The 21,793-nt window shown below is 43.8% G+C and overlaps 2 protein-coding genes across 2 annotated transcripts; one reads left to right on the forward strand and one right to left on the reverse strand.

Annotated features, from left to right (window-relative positions):
* The first annotated feature begins 3,286 nt into the window (after window positions 1-3,286).
* On the forward strand, window positions 3,287-4,261 carry LOC111970582 (prepro-urotensin II-beta). Its single transcript, XM_023997397.1, has 4 exons — window positions 3,287-3,475; window positions 3,567-3,656; window positions 3,952-3,995; window positions 4,154-4,261. Exons 1-4 carry the CDS (start codon window positions 3,370-3,372, stop codon window positions 4,259-4,261), a joined length of 348 nt encoding a protein of 115 aa, XP_023853165.1. The 5' UTR covers window positions 3,287-3,369.
* Window positions 4,262-4,948: 687 nt separating this feature from the next.
* per3 (period circadian clock 3) lies at window positions 4,949-19,575 on the reverse strand. The gene is given in 13 exon segments (XM_070445826.1): window positions 4,949-6,699; window positions 6,876-7,121; window positions 7,208-7,372; window positions 7,476-7,612; window positions 7,726-7,831; window positions 8,013-8,113; window positions 10,912-11,039; window positions 11,135-11,255; window positions 11,316-11,336; window positions 11,338-11,470; window positions 12,491-12,597; window positions 12,688-12,766; window positions 19,557-19,575. Coding segments are annotated over 13 exon segments (1,938 nt in total). The 3' UTR covers window positions 4,949-6,124.
* Window positions 19,576-21,793: the final 2,218 nt, after the last annotated feature.

The following is a 21,793-nucleotide window of genomic DNA, read 5'->3' on the forward strand; positions in this document are numbered from 1 at the left end:
ACTACTGGCGCACAGCTCGGACACCCATGCATACCCCACAAGACATGCCCACAAGAGGTAGTCAGAACAGACAATAGAAGGTGCACAGTACTAAATAGAGCCATGACTACATGGAACTCTATTCCACATCAAGTAAGTCATGCAAGCAGTAAAATGTTATTTAAAAAACAGATAAAAAAACACCTTATGGAACAGCGGGGACTATGAAGCAACACAAACATAGGCACAGACACATGCATACACACACACACAATAGCATACGCACTATACACACATGTACACATGGATTTTTTACTGTAAATATGAGGTAGTGGTTGAGTAGGGGCCTGAGGTCACACCGTCTGTGAATGTATTGTAATGTTTTTAAAATTGTATAAACTGCCTTAATTTTGCTGGACCCCAGGAAGAGTAGGTGCTGCCTTGACAGGAACTAATGGACCCCAGGAAGAGTAGGTGCTGCCTTGACAGGAACTAATGGACCCCAGGAAGAGTAGGTGTTGCCTTGACAGGAACTAATGGACCCCAGGAAAGGTAGGTGCTGCCTTAAACAAGACTAATGGACCCCAGGAAGAGTAGGTGCTGCCTTGACAGGAACTAATGGACCCCAGGAAGAGTAGGTGCTTGCCTTGACAGGAACTAATGGACGACAAGGAAGAGTAGGTGTTGCCTTGACAGGAACTAATGGACCCCAGGAAGAGTAGGTGCTGCCTTGGCAGGAACTAATGGACCCCGGGAAGAGTAGGTGTTGCCTTGGCAGGAACTAATGGACCCCAGGAAGAGTAGGTGCTGCCTTGACAGGAACTAATGGACCCCGGGAAGAGTAGGTGCTGCCTTGGCAGGAACTAATGGGGATCCATAATAAATATGAATACAAATAAATCATCAAACCAATTTTAAGATTCATACAGATTTGATTGGTGCACGTAGCACATCTATCACAATATTAACAAGATACAGGAGAAAAATAGATGTTCTTTATTCAGAATTCCCTTCAGTGTTTAACTGAGTGTTTTGCTTTAGGAGAAACTGAGTGTAAATTTACCATGGCAGATACTTGTATGAATGACTCCCCTTTATAGCTGCTGTAGCAGTCAGTGACGCACTCTGGGTTCCATGGCCAATGAAGTGATCGTGTTTCTGTCTAACAAGGTGAGATATTCTGCCCTTAAATCCCAACCCATTTACTAGAGATGCAGCCCTGCCGGTGGTATGCGATGCATAAATGTATATACACACATGCACACAAACACACATCAATTAGAGTTTACAGGAGACGTGGCACGGAAGTGCTCTGCAGAGTGGAGATGGTCTGAGCTGTGAATCACACACATGATTTACTGAAGCCTCTGAGGTGACAATGAGAGAGGGTGGGGGGTGAGTGGGGGGGAATAGAACGAGGGAAATGGAATGAGAGGTAGAGCTACAACCACCTAAAAGGAAGCGATTCCCAAACCTTCCATAACAAAGCCATCACCTACAGAGAGATGAACCTGGAGAAGAGTCCCCTAAGCACGCTGGTCCTGGGGCTCTGTTCACAAACACAAACACACACCACAGAGCCCCAGGACAGCAGCACAATTAGACCCGAGCAAATCATGAGAAAACAAAAAGATAATTACTTGACACATTGGAAAGAATTAACAAAAAAACAGAGCAAACTAGAATGCTATTTGGCCCTAAACAGAGAGTACACAGTGGCAGAATACCTGACCACAGTGACTGACCCACATTTAAGGAAAGCTTTGACTATGYACAGACTCAGTGAGCATAGCCTTGCTATTGAGAAAGGCCGCCGTAGGCAGTCACGGCTCTCAAGAGAAGACAGGCTATGTGCACACTGCCCACAAAATGAGGTGGAAACTGAGCTGCACTTCCTAACCTCCTGCCCAGTGTATGACCATATTAGAGACACATATTTCCCTCAGATTACACAGATCCACAAAGAATTCGAAAACAAATCCAATTTTGATAAACTCCCATATCTACTGGGTGAAATTCCACAGTGTGCCGTCACAGCAGCAAGATTTGTGACCTGTTGCCACAAGTAAAGGGCAACCAGTGAAGAACAAACACCATTGTAAATACAACCCATATTTATGCTTATTTATTTTCCCTTGTGTACTTTAACCATTTGTACATTGTTACAACACTGTATATATACATAATATGACATTTGTAATGTCTTTATTGTTTTGAAACTTATGTATGTGTAATGTTTACTGTTAATTTTTATTGTTTATTTCACTTTTGTATATTATCTACCTCACTTGCTTTGGCAATGTTAACACATGTTTCCCATGCCAATAAAGCCCCTTGAATTGAATTGGTAGAGGAAGAGTGAGAGGTGACAAAAGAACAGGCTAATGCACAGGCACATGACTATGGTATAGATCAGGAAGTCCTAATCCTGGTTCTGGGGACTTAGGTTGAGAGGGAGAGAGGCCTGGAACAGGCTATCTGTGTCTGTTTTGGTTTAGCCATCCTTGTGGGGATCAAGGCCAGTAAAACAAGGAAAATTCAGACAAGTGGGGACATTTTGAGGGTTAGGTTTATGGTTACAATTAGGATTAGGGTTAGAATTAGGGTTTGGGGTTAAGGTTAGGATTAGGGTTAGAATTAGGGTTTGGGGTTAGGGAAAATAGGATTTTGAATGATAATTAATTGTTTGGTCCATACAATGATTGTAAAACAAACGAGTGTGTGAACGGGGAAGTAAATTCAGGGGCCATTTTGGGGCGTGAACCAGCAGTGGCAGTCACCGATGGACACTCACACCAACACATATACACTCAGTGTACACTAACACATACACTCACACCTGCGCTGTGCAGATTTATTAGGGTGGCATCAGGACAAGCTGGTTAAATGTGTCACCCCTGACGCACGCTATGCCAAAAGAGGGAAGGAGAGAGGTAGATAGTGAAAAAGAAAGATGGAAATGAGAGGGAGAGAGGTTGGTTTATTGGGCCTCCCTGTCAGCCTCACTGACAGTACGGGGCAATATTTACAACTCAGGGCCGAAATAGTGGAGATGGATTGAGAGAAGATAGGAGAGAGGGAAGGAGGGAGGTATATAAGGCAGGGTATGGATCCAGAGCAGAGCACCTGATTGAGACCTGCAGGGATCCACAGAGAAAGAGAGAGAAAGAGAGAAAGAAGAAAAAGTAGCTACGTAGCATAGAAACGGCATCCTCTACAGTTGGTTCTGACACAGTGTTCCTTCAAACACAACAGACAAATATAGCTACAGACTCTGTGTTGCAGTACAGACGGCTGGGAAACAGCTACCGGCAGACACCTGTAGGACAGTACAGACAGTAGACAGTACTACAGACAGTTTGGAGGCAGTACAGACGGTCCAGTACAGACATGCAGTGTAAGCGTTTCCTTTCGTGTGTTCTGCTGCTTACCGCCGCCGGACCCCTCCTCACACACCCCGTCTCACACTCTAACGAGATGTCCTACACCGGAACAGGTGAGTGACACAAACATGCAAGCACACACACACACACGTTATATCATGTTGTATATATGTCATGTTAAGTCCCGTTATGTCATGTTTATAGCGTCTGTAGAGGAGGACCAGGTGATGAGTCCAGAGGAGCTGGTCCTTTCTGACCACACCTACAGATTCCACAGTGCACCTGGCCGTGGCAGTGAGTGACATTGAGTGTTTGTGTGTCAGTTTGTACATCAGAAGAGAGAGCGGGTCTATGGTGTCAGCCTTGTGTAAGTGTACGATGTGAGCAGCACGATGTGAGGGTGGGTCTGATGGTCTTCTCTAAATGTGTGAGTCTGTATATGAGAGAGAGACAGAGAATGTAAACATATACCTAACCAGGTCTTTGTTTCCACTCTAAATGTGTGAGTGTGAGTCTGTATATGAGAGAGAGACAGAGAATGGTAAACATATACCTAACCAGGTCTTTGTTTCCACTCGTCTCTGTACAGATCTAAGATCAGCAGTGTTCAGCCCAGACCAGGCCGTGAGAGAGGTGAGAGATCAGTCCATCCAAAACAAACTAGCAATCTCATTGAACACAGGCACCTTTCACATACTAAGCATTCAGCAAAGTATCAAAGCTCTCCTCAACTCTCGTTCCTTTCACTTACTCTCTCTACTACTTAATTTCTTTCTCTCGCTCTCTCTCAGGTGCTGTTGGAAACACCAGCTCTGAGCCCTCAACCTCGTTTCCTGGGCAGCAGAAGAGAGTACAGAAAGAGAACCACTACAGAGTGCTTCTGGAAGTACTGTGTCTAGGAGTGACACACACGATACATAGTATGTATTTATTCTGTTGTGTTCAGGCACAGCTCAGGTGTACATAGTGAAATAGTGAATATGAGTAATAAACATGACTGTGTAGTGTTGTATGTACAATAATGAATAAAACAGTATGTTTGGAGATCAGCTTGTGTTGATTGTGCCTCAGTGACAAATCTCTTGAGAACTCAGTGTCAGGACTGTGTACTGTATGTGATTGTGTGTTGATAGACGACCAGATAGAGACCTAGAGACTGTTGGACTAAAAGCTACCTTTGAAGGAAGATTAGCTAGGAAAGGTTACCAAAATAAAGACAACTGACATTTACTCCTGAGGTGCTGACTTGCTGCACCCTCGACAACTACTGTGATTATTATTATTTGACCCTGCTGGTCATTTATGAACATTTAAACATCTTGGCCATGTTCTGTTATAATCTCCACCCGGCACAGACAGAAGAGGACTGGCCACCCCTCATAGCCTGGTTCCTCTCTAGGTTTCTTCCTAGGTTTTGGCCTTTCTAGGGCGTTTTTCCTAGCCACCGTGCTTCTACACCTGCATTGCTTGCTGTTTGGGGTTTTAGGCTGGGTTTCTGTACAGCACTTTGAGATATCAGCTAATGTAAGAAGGGCTATATAAAAAAAAGTCAATTGTTGTCATCCTTTTTATGTAGTCATTTCAAGTTGTCACAAAAACTCCCTCAATTCAAAACAAATTGCTTTGTTTTGTATACAGTTTTTTTCTTCTAAAATACATTGTTCTGTACCCCAAAAAATGTACAAAACCTAGACAAACAGGACACTTATGGACATGAGCGCATAGAGAAGACACACACACCAAACATACAAAAGACACCAACATCAAGCCTTTATAACATTTCATTCAATAAAGTGAGCCTGGCTGTGGTTGCAGCTTGTTGAGGTTAGGACAAGGAGTACTAGGGAACCTTTGGAATCGTAGAGACACAATAAACAACAATCACAAAAATAGAAATTGAAAGGAGCAGAAGCGGTGGAACGTCATGGCAACTGTTCATTCTAGGTCCAGGTCCACAACAACTTCTGGAGTCCCTGTGCTGGTCCATGGATCCAGGGAACAGCCCAGACGCTGTACTGCAGTTCAACACCCCGTCACTGTCTGTATCATACTGAGGGTTTCTGTGTCCCTAACATCACCCCGTATCTCACAGTGTGTGTCCATACACATGTCACTCCTACACAACATAAGGCCCTTCTGCTTGTCAGATCCATTTGCTCGCTAGACAAAAATGCAGAGTTCATTTGTAGTGGGAGTCGGCTTAGGGCTGTAACTGTCCATACAATCACTCTGCCAGTATCACCCAGAGTGTGTGTCCATAACATCAGTAGATTTCAGTCTGTGTTTTTGATATCTCCCAGTGGTATCGGGCCATCCAGGTTCTAAACAGCCTGCAGAACAGACTCCCAAATTAATATACACAGGGTCTACAATGAGAGAGAGGGAGGGACAGAGAGAGAGAGTACAAATGATCCATTGGAATCCAACAAAATCTGTCAGAAGTGATCCAATTGGGGTCCAGAGACCAGCCAATAAGAATACCCGTCTCTCACCTGCCAGAAAGTGCCAATCAGAATGCTCCATTCCTCTGTGCCCTCCGGCCCAATACAGCCTCTGATGCAGCTGTTCAGATCTGTGTATGTGTGTTAATCTGTGTCTGAAGATTCTAGGGCAGCTTTTCCCTAACTCAGTCCTGGGGACACCAACATTTGTTTTTCAAAAACATTTGTTTTTCAAAGTTCATCCAATGGTTTCTTGCACAGAGATTTCAAGATCCTCTGTCCAACTTTCATCACTCACTCTCCTGTCGGATGTATCTATACTTATGGGCCATGGGCTGTATGTTGTGGAAGCCCTGAATGTTCTGGATCTGAATGGACTGAAAGTTCTGTCTGGGAATGTTGGACTGGATGGACTGCACCTGGACAGACTGCATAGACTGGGGTCTGCATGTTCTGAATGGACTGCATAAACTGAAAGTTATGCGGGAGGTTCTGCTGAACATTCTGTTGTAGGTTCTGCTGAAAGTTCTGTGGGTTTGAGTTTGGGTTCTGGTCTGGTTGAAGCACCATGGGGCCCACCCATGCCTGCTGCTGTTTCCCCACTTGGTCCACCCCTGGCTGGCTTCTCAGCATAGTGAAGTAGGGGGTCTGGAGGGTACCCATGGGGGCTTGTGGAGGGGATATAGGAGGGTGGGGCAGCCCAAACTGGGGAAGGGGGTTAGAGGATTCAGAGGAGGGCCAGGCGGAGTAGGGGCGGGGGAGGGCAAGAGGGGGCTCGGGTGGAGAGGCGTAGCTGTCAGACGAAGTTTTGGGTTTGGGACGCTTGTGTTTATTAGGCTTCCCTGTCCGAGTGCGGTTCAACACGGCTGCAGTCACCGGTTGCATCACGTAGTCACCTGAAGGGAGGGAGGAGAGAGAACAGTAGAATAGTAATCACAAATACAGCACATCTATCTGGAAGAAAACCTCATCATCCTAACAAAGCAATGCCACAGGCCTCCAGCTTGGTGGTTGACACAAGTCACCCTGCTCCAAAGCATGTGTGATAACAGTCCTCTACACACACACTGGCCTGGGTGGTGAGGGTGAACCCCGGAGCTGTTGTCTTGCTGTAGATAGGAGCTATAGGGACTGTGGAGGATGCGATCCACATACTCCTGCTCCTCCTTCTGAGTGTGAGCTGAAAGGACCTCCTTGGTCAGACCCACCAATTGCAGCTCCTCGGCAGAAGAGCTAGGGGTGGGGCTAGGGGCAGCGCGAGCAGGAGTGGGGTCAGCAGGCTTGCTGCCCATTGGTGCATCCTCTAGGACTGTCACCTCTGGAGGGCAGGGCATAAAGAAGATATATTTTTTGTTTGTTTTGTCATTACAAATAAAAGGGTAGAATATGATTGTGTGTCCGTACCTGACGCTGGCTGGGGAACATGCACTATAGTGCTGCTGTAGGAGCACTAGCTGGTGACTGACACTACACTCATAGCCTTTGTAGACAGAGCGATGTCTGTGAGAGGAGCTCTCACCATAGCTGCTGCTGTAGAGCCCACTGACACCTGATTGTCCAGCACCACAACTACACATACAGACAGACAAAACATCAGAAAGCTGTGTGCGTGTGTGTGTGTGTGTGTGTGTATATATATATGGTCTGAGCTGTGTGTGTTTGTGTAACTCACTGTCGGAGCTGGCCTGGGCAGTGTGTGGGTCAGTGGTGGGTGTGTCATCCTCTGAGGTAGAGGAGGAGGAGGAAGATGTGCCGATGGAGCGAGACTTGCTCTTACGCTTCAAGTGTGGACCACAGCCCTCCAGATACCTACAAACACACACTTTATTCGGATCCTCACTGAAACATTGATTGCAGATAAAATACATGTACCATCACAGTGACACCGTCACCCTCTGCTGTCAGTCAGAGGATCCACCCACCTGATGATGCTGTCCACGGAGTTGATCTGCTGATGGGACGGAATGTGCGCTTGCTTCCTGGTCTCCTCATGCCCTCTGACCTCAGCCCTGGTGTGGGGGAAGGGCGCTGTGTGACATCACAAAGGGGTCAAAGGTAAGCCAGAATTTAACTACTGAACAGCTAGATGATTAATTGATTAGCTGAATGAGGTGTGTTAGTGCTAGGCTGGTACAACAGCCTGCACAGCCTTTGGTTCCCCAGGACCAGTATTGGTAACTGTTGGATCAGGGTCTGAGCATTATCGTACCTGTGGCAGATTTCCCAAAGGGGGTGAGTATGTGGCTGGATTCCAAGTATGCCTGTTGGACCCAACTCTTCACATCAGCACAGATCTGCTGCATGGTCATACACACACCACACAAATCGAAAGAGTCATGATTTTACTAGCTTCTCGTTCACCATTGGCATACAGGGAGCTTATTGAACCTGCCATTTGTGACTGACTTGTAAAAATGTGATTTAAAACAATGTACATTTGTAGATTTTTTTGGCATACAAATACGTTTATTTCTTGAAACATTTGAAACGAGCTCCAGTTGTGGCCGCAACCAGGCTAGATCGTGAACGACTCTTGGCGGAATGCATTGCTTGACAGCCGTGAGGGTGATAAGCATTTAACCCTTTACAGTCGTGGGAATTGGCCTCTAGGGATAGGGCTAAATTGAAATGTTACTTACAGAAGGAATATGAAAATGCATAACCATGATAGCAATTAAAAGGGAACAGTTTGGAGATAATGGGGAAATTGTTAGACTAAATGTGAGTACACAACAGTTCACCTGACAACACTGAATCCAAACATTACACCGTTGCCATTATGTGCATTACACATTTACTCTATTGTTACTGCATTTGTTGATAACGAAATCTGAAAATACTCTGAGTACATTCATTAACATGATAAGAATAATCCTGGAAAATGTTGGGAAGGTGCAACAAAAGAGAAACAAATGACAAGGGTCTGAGTGAGAGGACTAACTGGTGTCTTCAAGTGGCCACACATCTCCCCAAAGTGTGCACACTTCCTAAGTCATTTCAATGCACTTTTATGACTCAAAGAAGAGTCTTCAACTATTAGGTACCTTTTAAAGCTCTCCTAGCTGTGCCGTTGAGGAACTGAAGCAAGCACACTTCTAGCTGTTTAGTTTGGAACACAATTCTGAATCCATGCCATCACACAATTACTGTTGCTGTTTCATGCAATCCAAAAACGGCCCATTATAAATCGCAATCTGGGTCATGTGGGCATCATATGAAAGCTTGTTCTATTGCCAACATGACTAGCTAAGTCATAAAATACGATCTTACAGCGGTAGGCTTTCACAAGGTAACTCAGAGAAACAGAGTCATGCATTCAGGTGCGTGTGCCGGGGCAAATTTTCTTCACATAGACAAACATAGGCTCATTCTGTTCAGAACAACCCAAGGTATAACGCAATGTCATCTTCTAACTGTACATCAAACATAGTGATCATAAACGTTGACACTGTATATGACGTCAGTTTTATGATTTTGGCTTGCTTTTATGACAACAAAGCGATATTTACTATAAACCTCAACGTTTCATCTTTAAAAATACATAGAGTCTATGTATTTACAGCATTTCCCTCACTCAGACAACAAAACATTTGCAAAAGTTGCTCAGGGATGGGGGTAACTTCCTGTCGCGTGCGGTGCTCAAGTTCAGAACGTGTCAGTCAAAACCCATACAGCGCTGTGAAGCGCAGATCCAGAGCTCTGATGTCATGTATAGCATGTTACTGTACAGCCACTACTCGCTTATTAGTGCCCAAATCTGCCAGTTTCAACCCGTATACTGGTACGAGTGCAATGGGCTGAGAGTGAAATGGGCTGAGAGTGCAATGGGCTGAGAGTGCAATGGGCTGAGAGTGCAATGGGCTGAGAGTTCAATGGGCTGAGAGTGCAATGGGCTGAGAGTTCAATGGGGCTGAGAGTTTTCAAATGGGGCTGAGAGTTTCAATGGCTGAGAGTTGAATGGGTTGAGAGTTCAATGGCTGAGAGTTCAATGGGCTGAGAGTTCAATGTGGGCTGAGTTCAATGGCTGAGAGTTCAATGGGCTGAGAGTTGCAATGGGCTGAGAGTTCAAATGGGCTGAGAGTTGAATGGCTGAGAGTTCATGGGCTGAGAGTTCAATGCGGGCTGAGAGTGGAAATGGGCTGAGATGATGGTGGGATGTTGTTGAGTGCAATGGGCTGAGCGTCCAATGGGCTGAGAGTTAAATGGGCTGAGAGTTAATGGGCTGAGAGTTCAATGTGCTGAGAGTTCAATGGGCTGAGAGTTCAATGGGCTGAGAGTGCAATGGGCTGAGAGTTCAATGGGCTGAGAGTTCAATGGCGCTGAGAGTGCAATGGGCTGAGAGTTCAATGGGCTGAGAGTTCAATGGGCTGAGAGTTCAATGGCTGAGGTTCAATGGGCTGAGAGTTTCAATGGGCTGAGAGTGCAATGGGCTGAGAGTTCAATGGGCTGAGAGTGAAATTGGGCTGAGAGTGCAATGGGCTGAGAGTGTCAATTGGGGCTGGGTTCAATGGGCTGAGAGTTCAATGGGCTGAGAGTGCAATGGGCTGAGAGTTCAATGGGCTGATAGTTCAATGGGCTGAGAGTTCAATGGGCTGAGAGTGCAATGGGCTGAGAGTTCAATGTGCTGAGCACAATATTGTTTGCGAACTGCAGCCTTCCAAACGATTCATTCTCGAGTTTGTTGAGTAGAACCAGAACATACCATACCAGAACTCTGCTCAACAAACACGAACTGTTTGGAAGGCTGCAGTTCGCAAATGATATTGTGTTTAGGCCTTTATTCTCATACCCATCACAACATTCAATAATGAATTAAATTCATTCTTGCACCATGCGATCAGTTATCAGTTCTAAACATATATTTTCTTCTCTAAGGTGCCTGCAGCCTGATCTGTTTTCCCTCTTGCACATGATAGACAGTTGCTGGTCGGAGAAAGTCTCCAGATCTGCTGAGCCGGAGGAGCACGTATTTATCCTGCTGTAAAATATATTGCTGCAGCAGATCAAACGAATCATGACTCTCGAAGCAGTATAAAGAGACACAAACTAGTATCTAGGTAACAGGAATAGTATTGTAACAGGCTGTAGTGGTGCTGTATTGTCTCACCGGTTCAAGGTGTGAATCCTCCCACAGGTTGCCATTGCTGTCGCTAGAGGAATCCACACTGATGTAGTGCTCATGGGAACCGTTACTGCCCAGACTGCCATAACCACTGGAGCCATTATTATGGACCGGCTGAACAGAGAACGAGACACACATTTACACACGTTCCAGACTGAGAGGATTAAACTGGTAGCAATATAGGGGCCACGGTGTTTGTGTGTTCTTACCTGCAGGAAGAGCTTGTATTTCTTGGCCTGCAGGTTTTTAATTTTGTGGATGATTGGCAGGTGGATGATTGGCAGGTCCTCTTTACTCCGAGCAGCAAACACGTCCTCATTCAGAGGGCCCCTACACAGAGACACACAGGGTCAGAGAGAGAGAAAGAGAGCGAGAGAGAGGTACACTCACATCCTGACTTTGTGTCGTCCTGATGAAGGCGACCTTGCGGCTCCAGGGGTTTATGAGGCTGAACCAGCTGGTGTCCAGGGTGACGTAGTCTCCGTTTTGACAACAAAAACGCACTGGGGAGTGCTCAAATGGAGACTGGCCCGCATACTTCAACACTACACAGAGTGAAGGAAGGAGAGAGAGGGGGTCAAGGAGCAAGAAATAGAGGTAGAGAGAGAGAGAGATTGTAACTATACTGAACAAAAATATAAAAGCAACGTGTCAGAAAGTGTTGTTCCCATGTTTCTTGAGGTGAAATAAAAGATTCCAGAAATGTTCCATATGCACATAAAGCTTATTTCTCGCAAATGTTGTGCACAAATGTGTTTATATCCCTTTTAGTGAGCATTTCTCATTTGCCAAGATAATCCATCCACCTGACAGGTGTGGCATATCAAGAAACTGATTAAACAGCATGATTATTACACAGGTGCACCTTGTGCTTGGGACAATAAAAGGCCACTCTTAAAATTTGCATTTTGTCACACAACACAATGCCACAGATGTTTCATATTTTGAGGGAGCGTGCAATTGGCATGTTGACTGCAGGAATGTCCACCAGAGCTGTTGCCAGAGAATTGAATGTTAACTTCTCTACCATAAGTCGTTTCAGAGAATTTGGCAGTATGTCCAAACAGTCTCACAACCGGAGACCACGTGTAACAACGCCAGCCCAGGAACTCCACATCCAGCTTATTCACCTGCAGGATTGTCTGAGACACGCCACGCGGACAGCTGATGAAACTGAGGAGTATTTCTGTCTGTAATAAAGCCCTTTTGTGGTGAAAAACGAATTCTGATTGGCTGGGCCTGGCTCCCCACCGGCTAGGCCTTAGCCCTTCGAGGCCCACCCATGGCTGCGCCCCTGCCCAGTCATGTGAAATCCATAGATTAGGGCCTTATGAATTTATTAAAATTGACTGATTTCCTTATAGGGACTGTAACTCAGCAACATTTTTTTAAATGTTGCATGTTGTGTTTATATCTTTGTTGAGTAAAGTTGCTTGGCAAAATTGTAATTGGTTGATTGATAAAGTGGAGGATGTGGATGCAAGGTTGCTGTGGTAGTTGGACTGTTGGGATTGGTTGGTTGCTGTAGTGAATTGGTGTGATTGGTTGATGTGATAAAGACGTACCCTTGCGGTGCATGGAGAACATGATGGGCCGGTCCTTTGGGTAAATACAGGTCAGCAACAATGTGCCAATCAGATCCTGAGGCAGGTATCCTAGCAATGGCACAGCCCTGCACATAAACACCACCAAACACACAGTCAGAGTCAATTAATCTGAAAGATTTGACCGTGGGTTTGTTTACGTGTGTGTGTGTACTGACCGATCGTCCACCTTCAGGAAAACACAGCCCGGGGAGTGTGTGGTGGTGAAGATGCGTTTGTCCATGGGGATACGGGGAGCTGCAGGAGCAACAGCAGCAAACAACGTCAACCTCCACTAACTCCACCAGCAACAACATTCCTAACCCTCTATGGAATCTTCCATTCTCCTCAGAATATTCTAGCCATCTCCTCCTAAACCTTTTGAGCTAGATATACCAAACGTTCCTTTCTATAAAGTGAATAGTATGTATGTAGTTGGCGATGAAGAACGTTGTATCTCTTTATGAAACTGTCATTCTCTACTTCTGCCCTACCTCCGTGGATATGGTTATAACCTACACCCTGGACTGAGCACTCTGTTCTGCCACCTCTGGCCCCTTGGCACCTCCATCTCTTCTCTGTCCTGGCACCTCAGTGGTGGAAGAAGCTCCGCACCATGGTCAGGCCAGCAGAGTCGTTCCGCCAGAGCACAGACTGAAAACCCAGCTCTTTAGACAGCACCTTGGATCCACTACCACTGACCCAAATTTCGTAGATGGAGTTTTAACTTGCAACTTGGTGATATGTACAGTTGAAGTCGGAAGTTTACATGCACTTAGGTTGGAGTCATTAAAACTCGTTTTTCAACCACTCCACAAATTTCTTGTAAACAAACTATAGTTTTGGCAAGTCGGTTAGGACATCTAATTGTTTACAGACAGATTATTTCACTTATAATTCACTGTATCACAATTCCAGTGGGTCAGAAGTTTACATACACTAAGTTGGCTGTGCCTTTAAACAGCTTGGAAAATTCCAGAAAATGATGCCATGGCTTTAGAAGCTCCTGATTGGCTAATTGACATAATTGGAATCAATTGGATGTGTACCTGTGGATGTATTCCAAGGCCTACCTTCAAACTCAGTGCCTCTTTGCTTGACATCATGGGGAAATCAAAAGAAATCAGCCAAGACCTCAGAAAAAAATGTAGACCTCCACAAGTCTGGTTCATCCATGGGAGCAATTTCCAAACACCTGAAGGTACCACGTTCATCTGTACAAACAATAGTACGCAAGTATAAACACCATGGGACCACGCAGCCGTCATACCGCTCAGGAAGGAGACGCGTTCTGTCTCCTAGAGATGAACGTACTTTGTTGCGAAAAGTGCAAATCAATCCCAGAACAACAGCAAAGGACCTTGTGAAGATGCTGGAGGAAACAGGTACAAAAGTATCTATATCCACAGTAAAAACGAGTCCTATATCGACAAAACCTGAAAGGCCACTCAGCAAGGAAGAAGCCACTGCTCCAAAACCACCATAAAAAAGCCAGACTACGGTTTGCAACTGCACACGGGACCAAAGATCGTACTTTTTGGAGAAATGTCCTCTGGTCTGATGAAACAAAAATAGAACTGTTTGGCCATAATGACCATCGTTATGTTAGGAGGAAAAAGGGGGAGGCTTGCAAGCCGAAGAACACCATCCCAACCATGACGCACGGGGGTGGCTGCATCATGTTGTGGGGGTGCTTTGCTGCAGGAGGGACTGGTGCACTTCACAAAATAGATGGCATCATGAGGTATGAAAATTATGTGGATATATTGAAGCAACATCTCAAGACAACAGTCAGGAAGTTAAAGCTTGGTCACAAATGGGTCTTCCAAATGGACAATGACCCCAAGCATACTTCCAAAGTTGTGGCAAAATGGCTAAAGAACAACAAAGTCAAGGTATTGGAGTGGCCATCACAAACCCCTGACCTCAATCCCGTAGAAAAAGTTGTGCGCAGACTGAAAAAGCGTGTGCGAGCAAGGAGGCCTAGAAACCTAACTCAGTTACACCAGCTCTGTCAGGAGGAATGGGCCACAATTCACCCAACTTATTGTGGGAAGCTTGTGGAAGGCTACCCGACACGTTGGACCCAAGTTAAACAATTTAAAGGCAATGCAACCAAATACTAATTGAGTGTATGTAAACTTCTGACCCACTGGGAATGTGATGAAAGAAATAAAAACTGAAATAAATCATTCCCTTCTCTCTTCTCATTTTTACTAGGATTAAATGTCAGGAATTGTGAAAAACTGAGTTTAAATGTATTTGGCTGAGGTGTATGTAAACTTCCAACTTCAACTGTATATTGCACCTGTCAAACTCAAGACCAATGGGCCGGAGCCCATTCAATCGGCCTGCAGGTGGTTTGAGTATTTTTTTTCTTTCTGTGAAAAACAATCTCAATCGACATTAAAATTACTAAAACCAAATCGAACCTGTGTAGAAATGGTAATAGCTTACATTTATAGTCTCTTTACTCTGTCCAGCTTACTAACAGTCATCAAAATAAAAGCTAGACAGTCAGAGAGCATCAAAAATGGCAAAAGCGATGGATAGAGGACCATTTTTTTCTCCATTTCTGAAGACCGAATGCAGCAAGTGGGGAAAATGGTTTAACACTCCTGATATATTTGACTTCAATGGATGGTGTTGTGTGTACTTTCTTATGTTTGTATTTCTATTGAGATGTGAAAAAGCCCTGTCCCCTGTCCTCACTACAAAGCCCACATGACCTGCTGCTTCTCAGTCAACGAGTTGCAGACCCCAAACACCATCTGCTCTATTATTTCATTACATTAACATCCCAATGAATGAGTCACTTCCAACAATAGAAATAACCAACACTTCATGTAGCCTAGCCTACAAAACATCCAGATAACTTCCAGAAGATAAGACTCTGCCTTCATCTCACTATAAATAAGGCTTTACCAATGTGTGCAAATCACAATTTTACTGTTCCATTCTAGCACTGTGATTGTACGTTTTCAATGTATGTTGATATTCTTATAGAACATGTATGTAGATGTTCACTGCTCTTATTGAATGTTTATGTTCACCGCTTATGTACAGACTCCTCTTCATCTATTTACACACATAGGCCTACATGTTACAGCTCTGACCATTTCCTTGTACTCTGGAGTTGAACCCTCAGTCAGAGTTACAGTAGTTAATGACATTTTACATTGGTGCAAGTTGGCACCTTTTATTTCCCAGAGTGAATAACAACACAAGACAACGTTGACTAAATCTGATAACCCTGCCCTGAGGCCCATCTCTCTGCTGCTTCCTCTCTGGTGTCACAATGCATGTCATTCTCTGGTAGATGCTGGTTTCTAGGGGGAAGGCTGAGCACAAAGCAGCCGTTGGGCCTATCATAATGTAAAGAATGGCAATACGCTATTGGAAGACAGCTACGTTCTTCTACTAACAGCATGGCCATCCAACACATGAGAAAGAGAGAGGGGGCAGATAGAGAGATGGGAAGAGGAAGCCAGGGAGAAAGTTTCAAGGAAGACAGGAGAGACAGGGAAGAAAGGGGAAGGCTGAGAGAGATGGGGTAGGTTAGAGTAGAGGCGGTCTCTCTCTCCTGACCAACAGATAATTCCATCCATGGGCTCTCTCTGGAGTCAGAGTGGATAGGTCAGGGAGACTGGGGGAAACACACATCAGTGTGTATGTCCATCTGTCTGTCTACTCTGTCCATCCATGTGTAAGTATACAGGCCTGTCTGTCTGTCCAATAGAAGTCCCGCTACCCCCGGCTTTTAAACAGGAAGGTTTCTAGCTTATGTTTACACCCATGTTAACTGATAGGTGGTAATGACATGGGAGAGAAAAAGGTAAACAAACAAACTGATTTTGTATCTAGACAAGACCTTGGTCATGATGGAGGCAAAACATCAGTTTTAGCTCAGATACAGACTAGAGAAACAGAGACAGTCTTATAATCAACGTTTTAGCCCACGGGACTCCCAGTGCCTATGCATGCAAGACAGACAGACACTACTACAGACCTAAAGAAAGATTATGTTTTTAATTCCTCATTACTATTTTATCATCTGTGATGATGAGCAGGGAAAGCCCATCCTTACATTTATCCAATGAGGAGGAGCGAGCAAGTGCACACTTCAGGGAGAAGGGTAGGAAATTAGGGACACATGAAATTGGAACGCAGAAAAATCTCTAGTGCAGGTATTCGCAATGCCGTCGGGGGGTACGCCAAATAAAAATGTGATTCACTTTTTTTTTTTTTTATGTATTTTCACATTTTCAAACAGTCTATTTATAATTTTCCAACGGAGCTATATATTTGGGTGAGGTTTTTTTCTCACCTGAGTAGCATCGTTTCACTGCCAAAAATAAAATTAAACCATCTAGTGTTCAGAAAAACAACAACACAATGTCAAATACAGGTAGCCTAGTCAAATAATTAACATCCAATCACATTAACCGTTACTCTCTTGCGGGAATTCCAGTAACGGTCTGTACATAGCCAAATGTAACTGCTGCTCATGTTGATATCTGTACTGATTGCGCAAAAGCCATGACAGGGAGACATAGTGGAGTGGTAACCCATGTGCAAGCAGTTGCTCCCGATGCCACTTGGGTACACTGCAGCATCCATCGAGAGGCTCTTGCTGCCAAGGGAATGCCTGACAGCTTGAAAGACATTTTGGACACTACAGTGAAAATGGTTAACTTTGTTAAAGCAAGGCCCCTGAACTCTCCTGTATTTTCTGCACTATGCAATGATATGGGCAGCTTACGGACAATGTCAAATGTAATATAGCGATACTTTCCCGAAACGGATGACACAAACAACTGGATTCGTTATCCCTTTCATTCCCTGCCTCCAGTCCACTTACCGATATATGAACAAGAGAGCCTCATCGAAATTGCAACAAGCGTTTCTGTGAAAATGCTAATTTAATCAGAAGCCACTGCCAGATTTCTGGATTGGGCTGGCCTCAGAGTATCCTGCCTTGAAAAATCACGCTGTTAAGACACTGATGCCCTTTGCAACCACGTACCTATGTGAGAGTGAATTCTCGTACAGGCACAGACTGTGTGTGGAAAATTATTTAAGACTGAGACTCTCTCCAATACAACCCAACATTGCAGAGTTATGTGCATCCTTTCAAGCACACCCTTCTCATTAACCTGTGGTGAGTTATTCACACTTTTCAATGAACAAATAAGGTTTTATATGCAAGATGGTTAAATAAAGAGCAAAAATGATTGATTATTATTATATTATTATTTGTGACCTGGTCCTATAAGAGCTCTTTGTCACTTCCCACAAAAAGGATTGTAACAAAAACTCACACTCATTCTTATGTTTAATAAATGTATGTTTTTTAAACATACATTTGTGTGTGGCAGGCTTACAATGATGGCAAAAAACAACATTTGTGAGTGCGTTGACCCTGGTGCTAGCTGGAGGTTGAATGTTTGAAGGGTTACGGGACTATAAAAAGTTTGGGAACCACTGCTCTAGTGGGTTCCCTCTCCAGGGGTCACAACGTCCGCTGCTCAAGCCCCATCCCCACAGGTGAGGGCTTCCTAAGTTAATTGTTAGGTGAGAATTATCCGTTAATTGAATGATTAGAATATTCTGCCCTGAAACATATAATTGTATGGAAGTGATTAGAATGTATAACATCATAATCAATAAATGTGTAGTCCTAGTCAGAATTAGGGTACAACAATATGTCTTTATGGTATTATAAACACAGACTGTCTGAGCTTGGTGCCGACCTGACTAGAGATTGGAAGAGAACAGGGAGTACGTGTCAAGAACAAGGTCACTAGTCTCTGTCGGCTGGGTAGCAGGACATGTGTGCGTCTGTTTGTGTGTATGTGTGTGCGTATGGTTGTGTGAATGTGTGGGCGTGAGAAGTCAGTATAAAATGTATTGTTTTGTATTCTTAACTTTAGAACGTTCCCGTGAATAAACCTTTTTGACTATCTATTTTAGCTGGGCCTCCGCCTGTTTCATTCGACCAGGATCTTACAAATTCTGTTTTGCAGACTGAGTAATATAATTAAATTGGGTTATGTACCTAGAGAACAAAATTCTCTTAACAGTTAACTCTGATTGGACCTTGGATTTTCTGACAGGGGGTGCTTCTCTCACCTAACAGTTTACAAGTAAACTGTTAGGTGTCAGAAGCATGGGTCAGTGTTCAAGTTTATTTACCCATGGTAGTGAGTGACAGAGTGACTCTACTGGAGATAATACTACACATGGGCTTTAAGCACTGGAGTGTCCTACATGATCCATCAGCACCCCTGCTACACGATTAGATAGCTGGCCACTAGACTCATTTACCAATATAAATAAAATTACATAAAAACTGCTGATGCACAACCAAATTTCGAAATTGTACCTTGTGTATTGCAACTTTTAACAGTTAGTTCAGACCCCGACTAAGTATCTTTAAATGTCGTTATTGGAAATTGATCCGGGATCCGCGCTGCCCTACACCGACACGAAACGCAGGCTAATTGTTTAAGGTAACCCACTCATCCAAAGAGTAATCCACAACACTGTTTAAAAACATGGATACAACACTCAACAAAGGACACGTATTAGAAACATTTTCTAATTTCCCCATAGCTCTCTAAAGTTGGATGGTGCCTATAGGGAAATTCAAAAGGCTAATTGAGGACCTTTTTAATGAAGAATGTGTTTGTTTTCTATGACTGGGTTTTGCTTTTGGTGTATTGATTTTAATATAGTTGTGTATATTTCTTTGTATCCTATAGTGTATATTGATGGGTATGTAGGGCTCATCTGAGAAAGAGACCTTGGTCTCAGCATGACTCCCTGATGAAATAAAGGTTAAATAAATCAAATACATTTGTTTACATTCTCAGGTACCTGAAATGGTGGTGTGGCTGGCTCTAACTACGATAGTCCACTTCGAGCTTGTAGTCTTCTTCTGTGATCTTTTTTATTCGCATGTGCATCCCCCAAAACATAAAGCACATCAGTCGGACTTGTGTACACGAGGAAACGCGTGCTAATTTGTTGTTTTTCTCCCATTTACCATCCAGACACTCGTCCATTCCAAGACGAAGCGTTTGACACATTTCAGCAATGTGAGAAATGGTTTTCTTGCGTTTAAACCGTAAAACTCAACATGTCACATTGGAGAAAAGAAAGGTAACCTAAAAGCTGACCGTAAGTGGGGGCGGGAGGTCCTGTATAAACACAATTTCACTTCCTTGACAACAGTTCTGCTCAGCGAAGGCAAGTATAAATGCTCTGACTTCTGCAGAGAACATATCGCAGTAAATGCTATATGGCCACTGCAGATGTCCGATTGACTATGTAAATCAAATAAAATGTTATAGGTCACATGTGCCAAATACAACCTTACAGTGAAATGCTTACTTACAAGCCCCTAACCAACAATGCAGTTTAAAAAACATGAATAAGAAATAAAAGTAACAAGTAGTTAAAGAGCAGCAGTAAAATATCAATAGGGAGACTATATACAGGGGGCACCGGTTAGTCGACGTAATTGAGTTAATATGTACATGTAGGTAGAGTAATTAAAGTGACTGCATAGATAACAATAGAGAGTAGCAGCCTTCCTCTGACAACACCTGGTATAGAGGTCCTGGATGGCAGGAAGCTTGGCCCCAGTGATGCACTGGGCCGTACGCACTACCATCTGTAGTGCCTTGCGGTCGGAGGCTGAGCAGTTGCCATAACTGGCAGTGATGCAACCAGTCAGGATGCTCTCGATGGTGCAGCTTTAGAAACTTTTTAGGATCTGAGGACCCATGCCAAATATTTGCAGTCTCATGAGGGGGAATATGTTTTGTCATGCCCTCTTCACGACTGTCTTGGTGTGCTTGGACCATGTTAGTTTGTTGGTGATGTGGCTCCACTACAGCCCCGTCTGTTAAAATTACATCTGGACACGGACTGTAGCCTTTTCATTTTTACTCTTGCAGAATGAAGCATTTCTTGCAGTAAAATTATACACCAAATCTATGTTTTGTTCTGGAACAGGAGTGGAGAAATATGATGCATTTCTTTCAGAATATTGAGAGAATATGAATGCAGTTAGGTTCCTTCTGTAGAAATGGTATCTTTATCAGCATCATAAAAGCTGATAGTATTTCAACCACATAAATTATGCATCTAAGCCAAACTGAAATCTGATCAGAAACACCTTTAGTAGTTTTCACAGCTTTCTATTTCATTACAACCGGTCAAACTGATGTCATTAGGACATTTTGCACAGAAAATCTTTCCCCATTTTTTGAGTTTTGCATTTTCTCCCTGGTGTCTAAAGGTCTTTGCTCCAAGAAAGAAGCAGACGACAAAGCAAACTTCACCAATGTCAACTAGATTGAAGCATTCATTTCATTCTATTGATTTATGACATTATTCTGGTGAGCAAGGGTTTATTTAGTCTTCTAGGGCAACATATGACAGAAGAGTCAGTGATCTAAAACAATATAAAAGGGGAAATGCAATGAGTTCTCCTAGAACATAAAAACTTAAAATAGGAAAAGATGGAAATGTGGAAAATATACAAAAGGGGATGGAAAACATCCCATTATTATGAGGAATAATACTATAATAGCTATGATCAGTCAATGAAATGTTTAAAACACAATTTCTTTGACACTTGACAATACAAAGGTGTCCTGTAGTGGAGAATGATTTGATGAATTAGGAAGAGGGAGTGACTCAGTCAGGCTCACAAATGGCAAATTGGAATCACAAAATAAGATATTTACATGAAATAGACATTTTACAGGGTACTATACATGTACTGTAGTAGAGAATGCTGATCGAATGAAAGTGAACCCACCAGTTTTGCTGCTCTGAGGTTGTTGGGCAGGCCCCCAGAGATGGGGATGACAAACTCAAAAGGGACTTTCTCCTGTGTGATCAAGCCAGCTATTGGCTGCAAGACTAACACGCAGTACCACACCTGCAGAGGCCAACATGTGGTGCTATTCACTTGCCCCCCCCCCAGACCAGGATGCCAGTTGGGCCCCTGGATTGATCAACAGTTTCTGCAAACAACCCATTGAGATGTGATGGATTAAAGCATTGTTGAATCCAGAGTCTCCCATTCATACTGACACAGAACACAGTGGATGTACACTTGTGATAAAAGTTAAATCTGTTTTTATTCAAGCAAGACATTGTAAAGCCAGAGTAGAATTGCACTTGTTTCTAATATTCATACAGGGAGGGGTAGACCTGCGGAAGGCTTATTTGGCAGGGCTGGAGTTTATTTAGTAAGTGTAACATCTT

This window comes from Salvelinus sp. IW2-2015, linkage group LG11 (genome assembly GCF_002910315.2).
Source record: "Salvelinus sp. IW2-2015 linkage group LG11, ASM291031v2, whole genome shotgun sequence".
Lineage (NCBI taxonomy): Eukaryota > Metazoa > Chordata > Actinopteri > Salmoniformes > Salmonidae > Salvelinus > Salvelinus sp. IW2-2015.

Excerpts from the sequence above, each read along its gene's own strand:
- LOC111970582 (XM_023997397.1), top strand. The coding sequence starts at position 3,370 with ATGCAGTGTAAGCGTTTCCTTTCGTGTGTTCTGCTGCTTACCGCCGCC. Across the intron at positions 3,476-3,566 it reads GATGTCCTACACCGGAACAG|CGTCTGTAGAGGAGGACCAG; the intron begins GTGAGTGACACA and ends TCATGTTTATAG. Across the intron at positions 3,657-3,951 it reads CAGTGCACCTGGCCGTGGCA|ATCTAAGATCAGCAGTGTTC; the intron begins GTGAGTGACATT and ends GTCTCTGTACAG.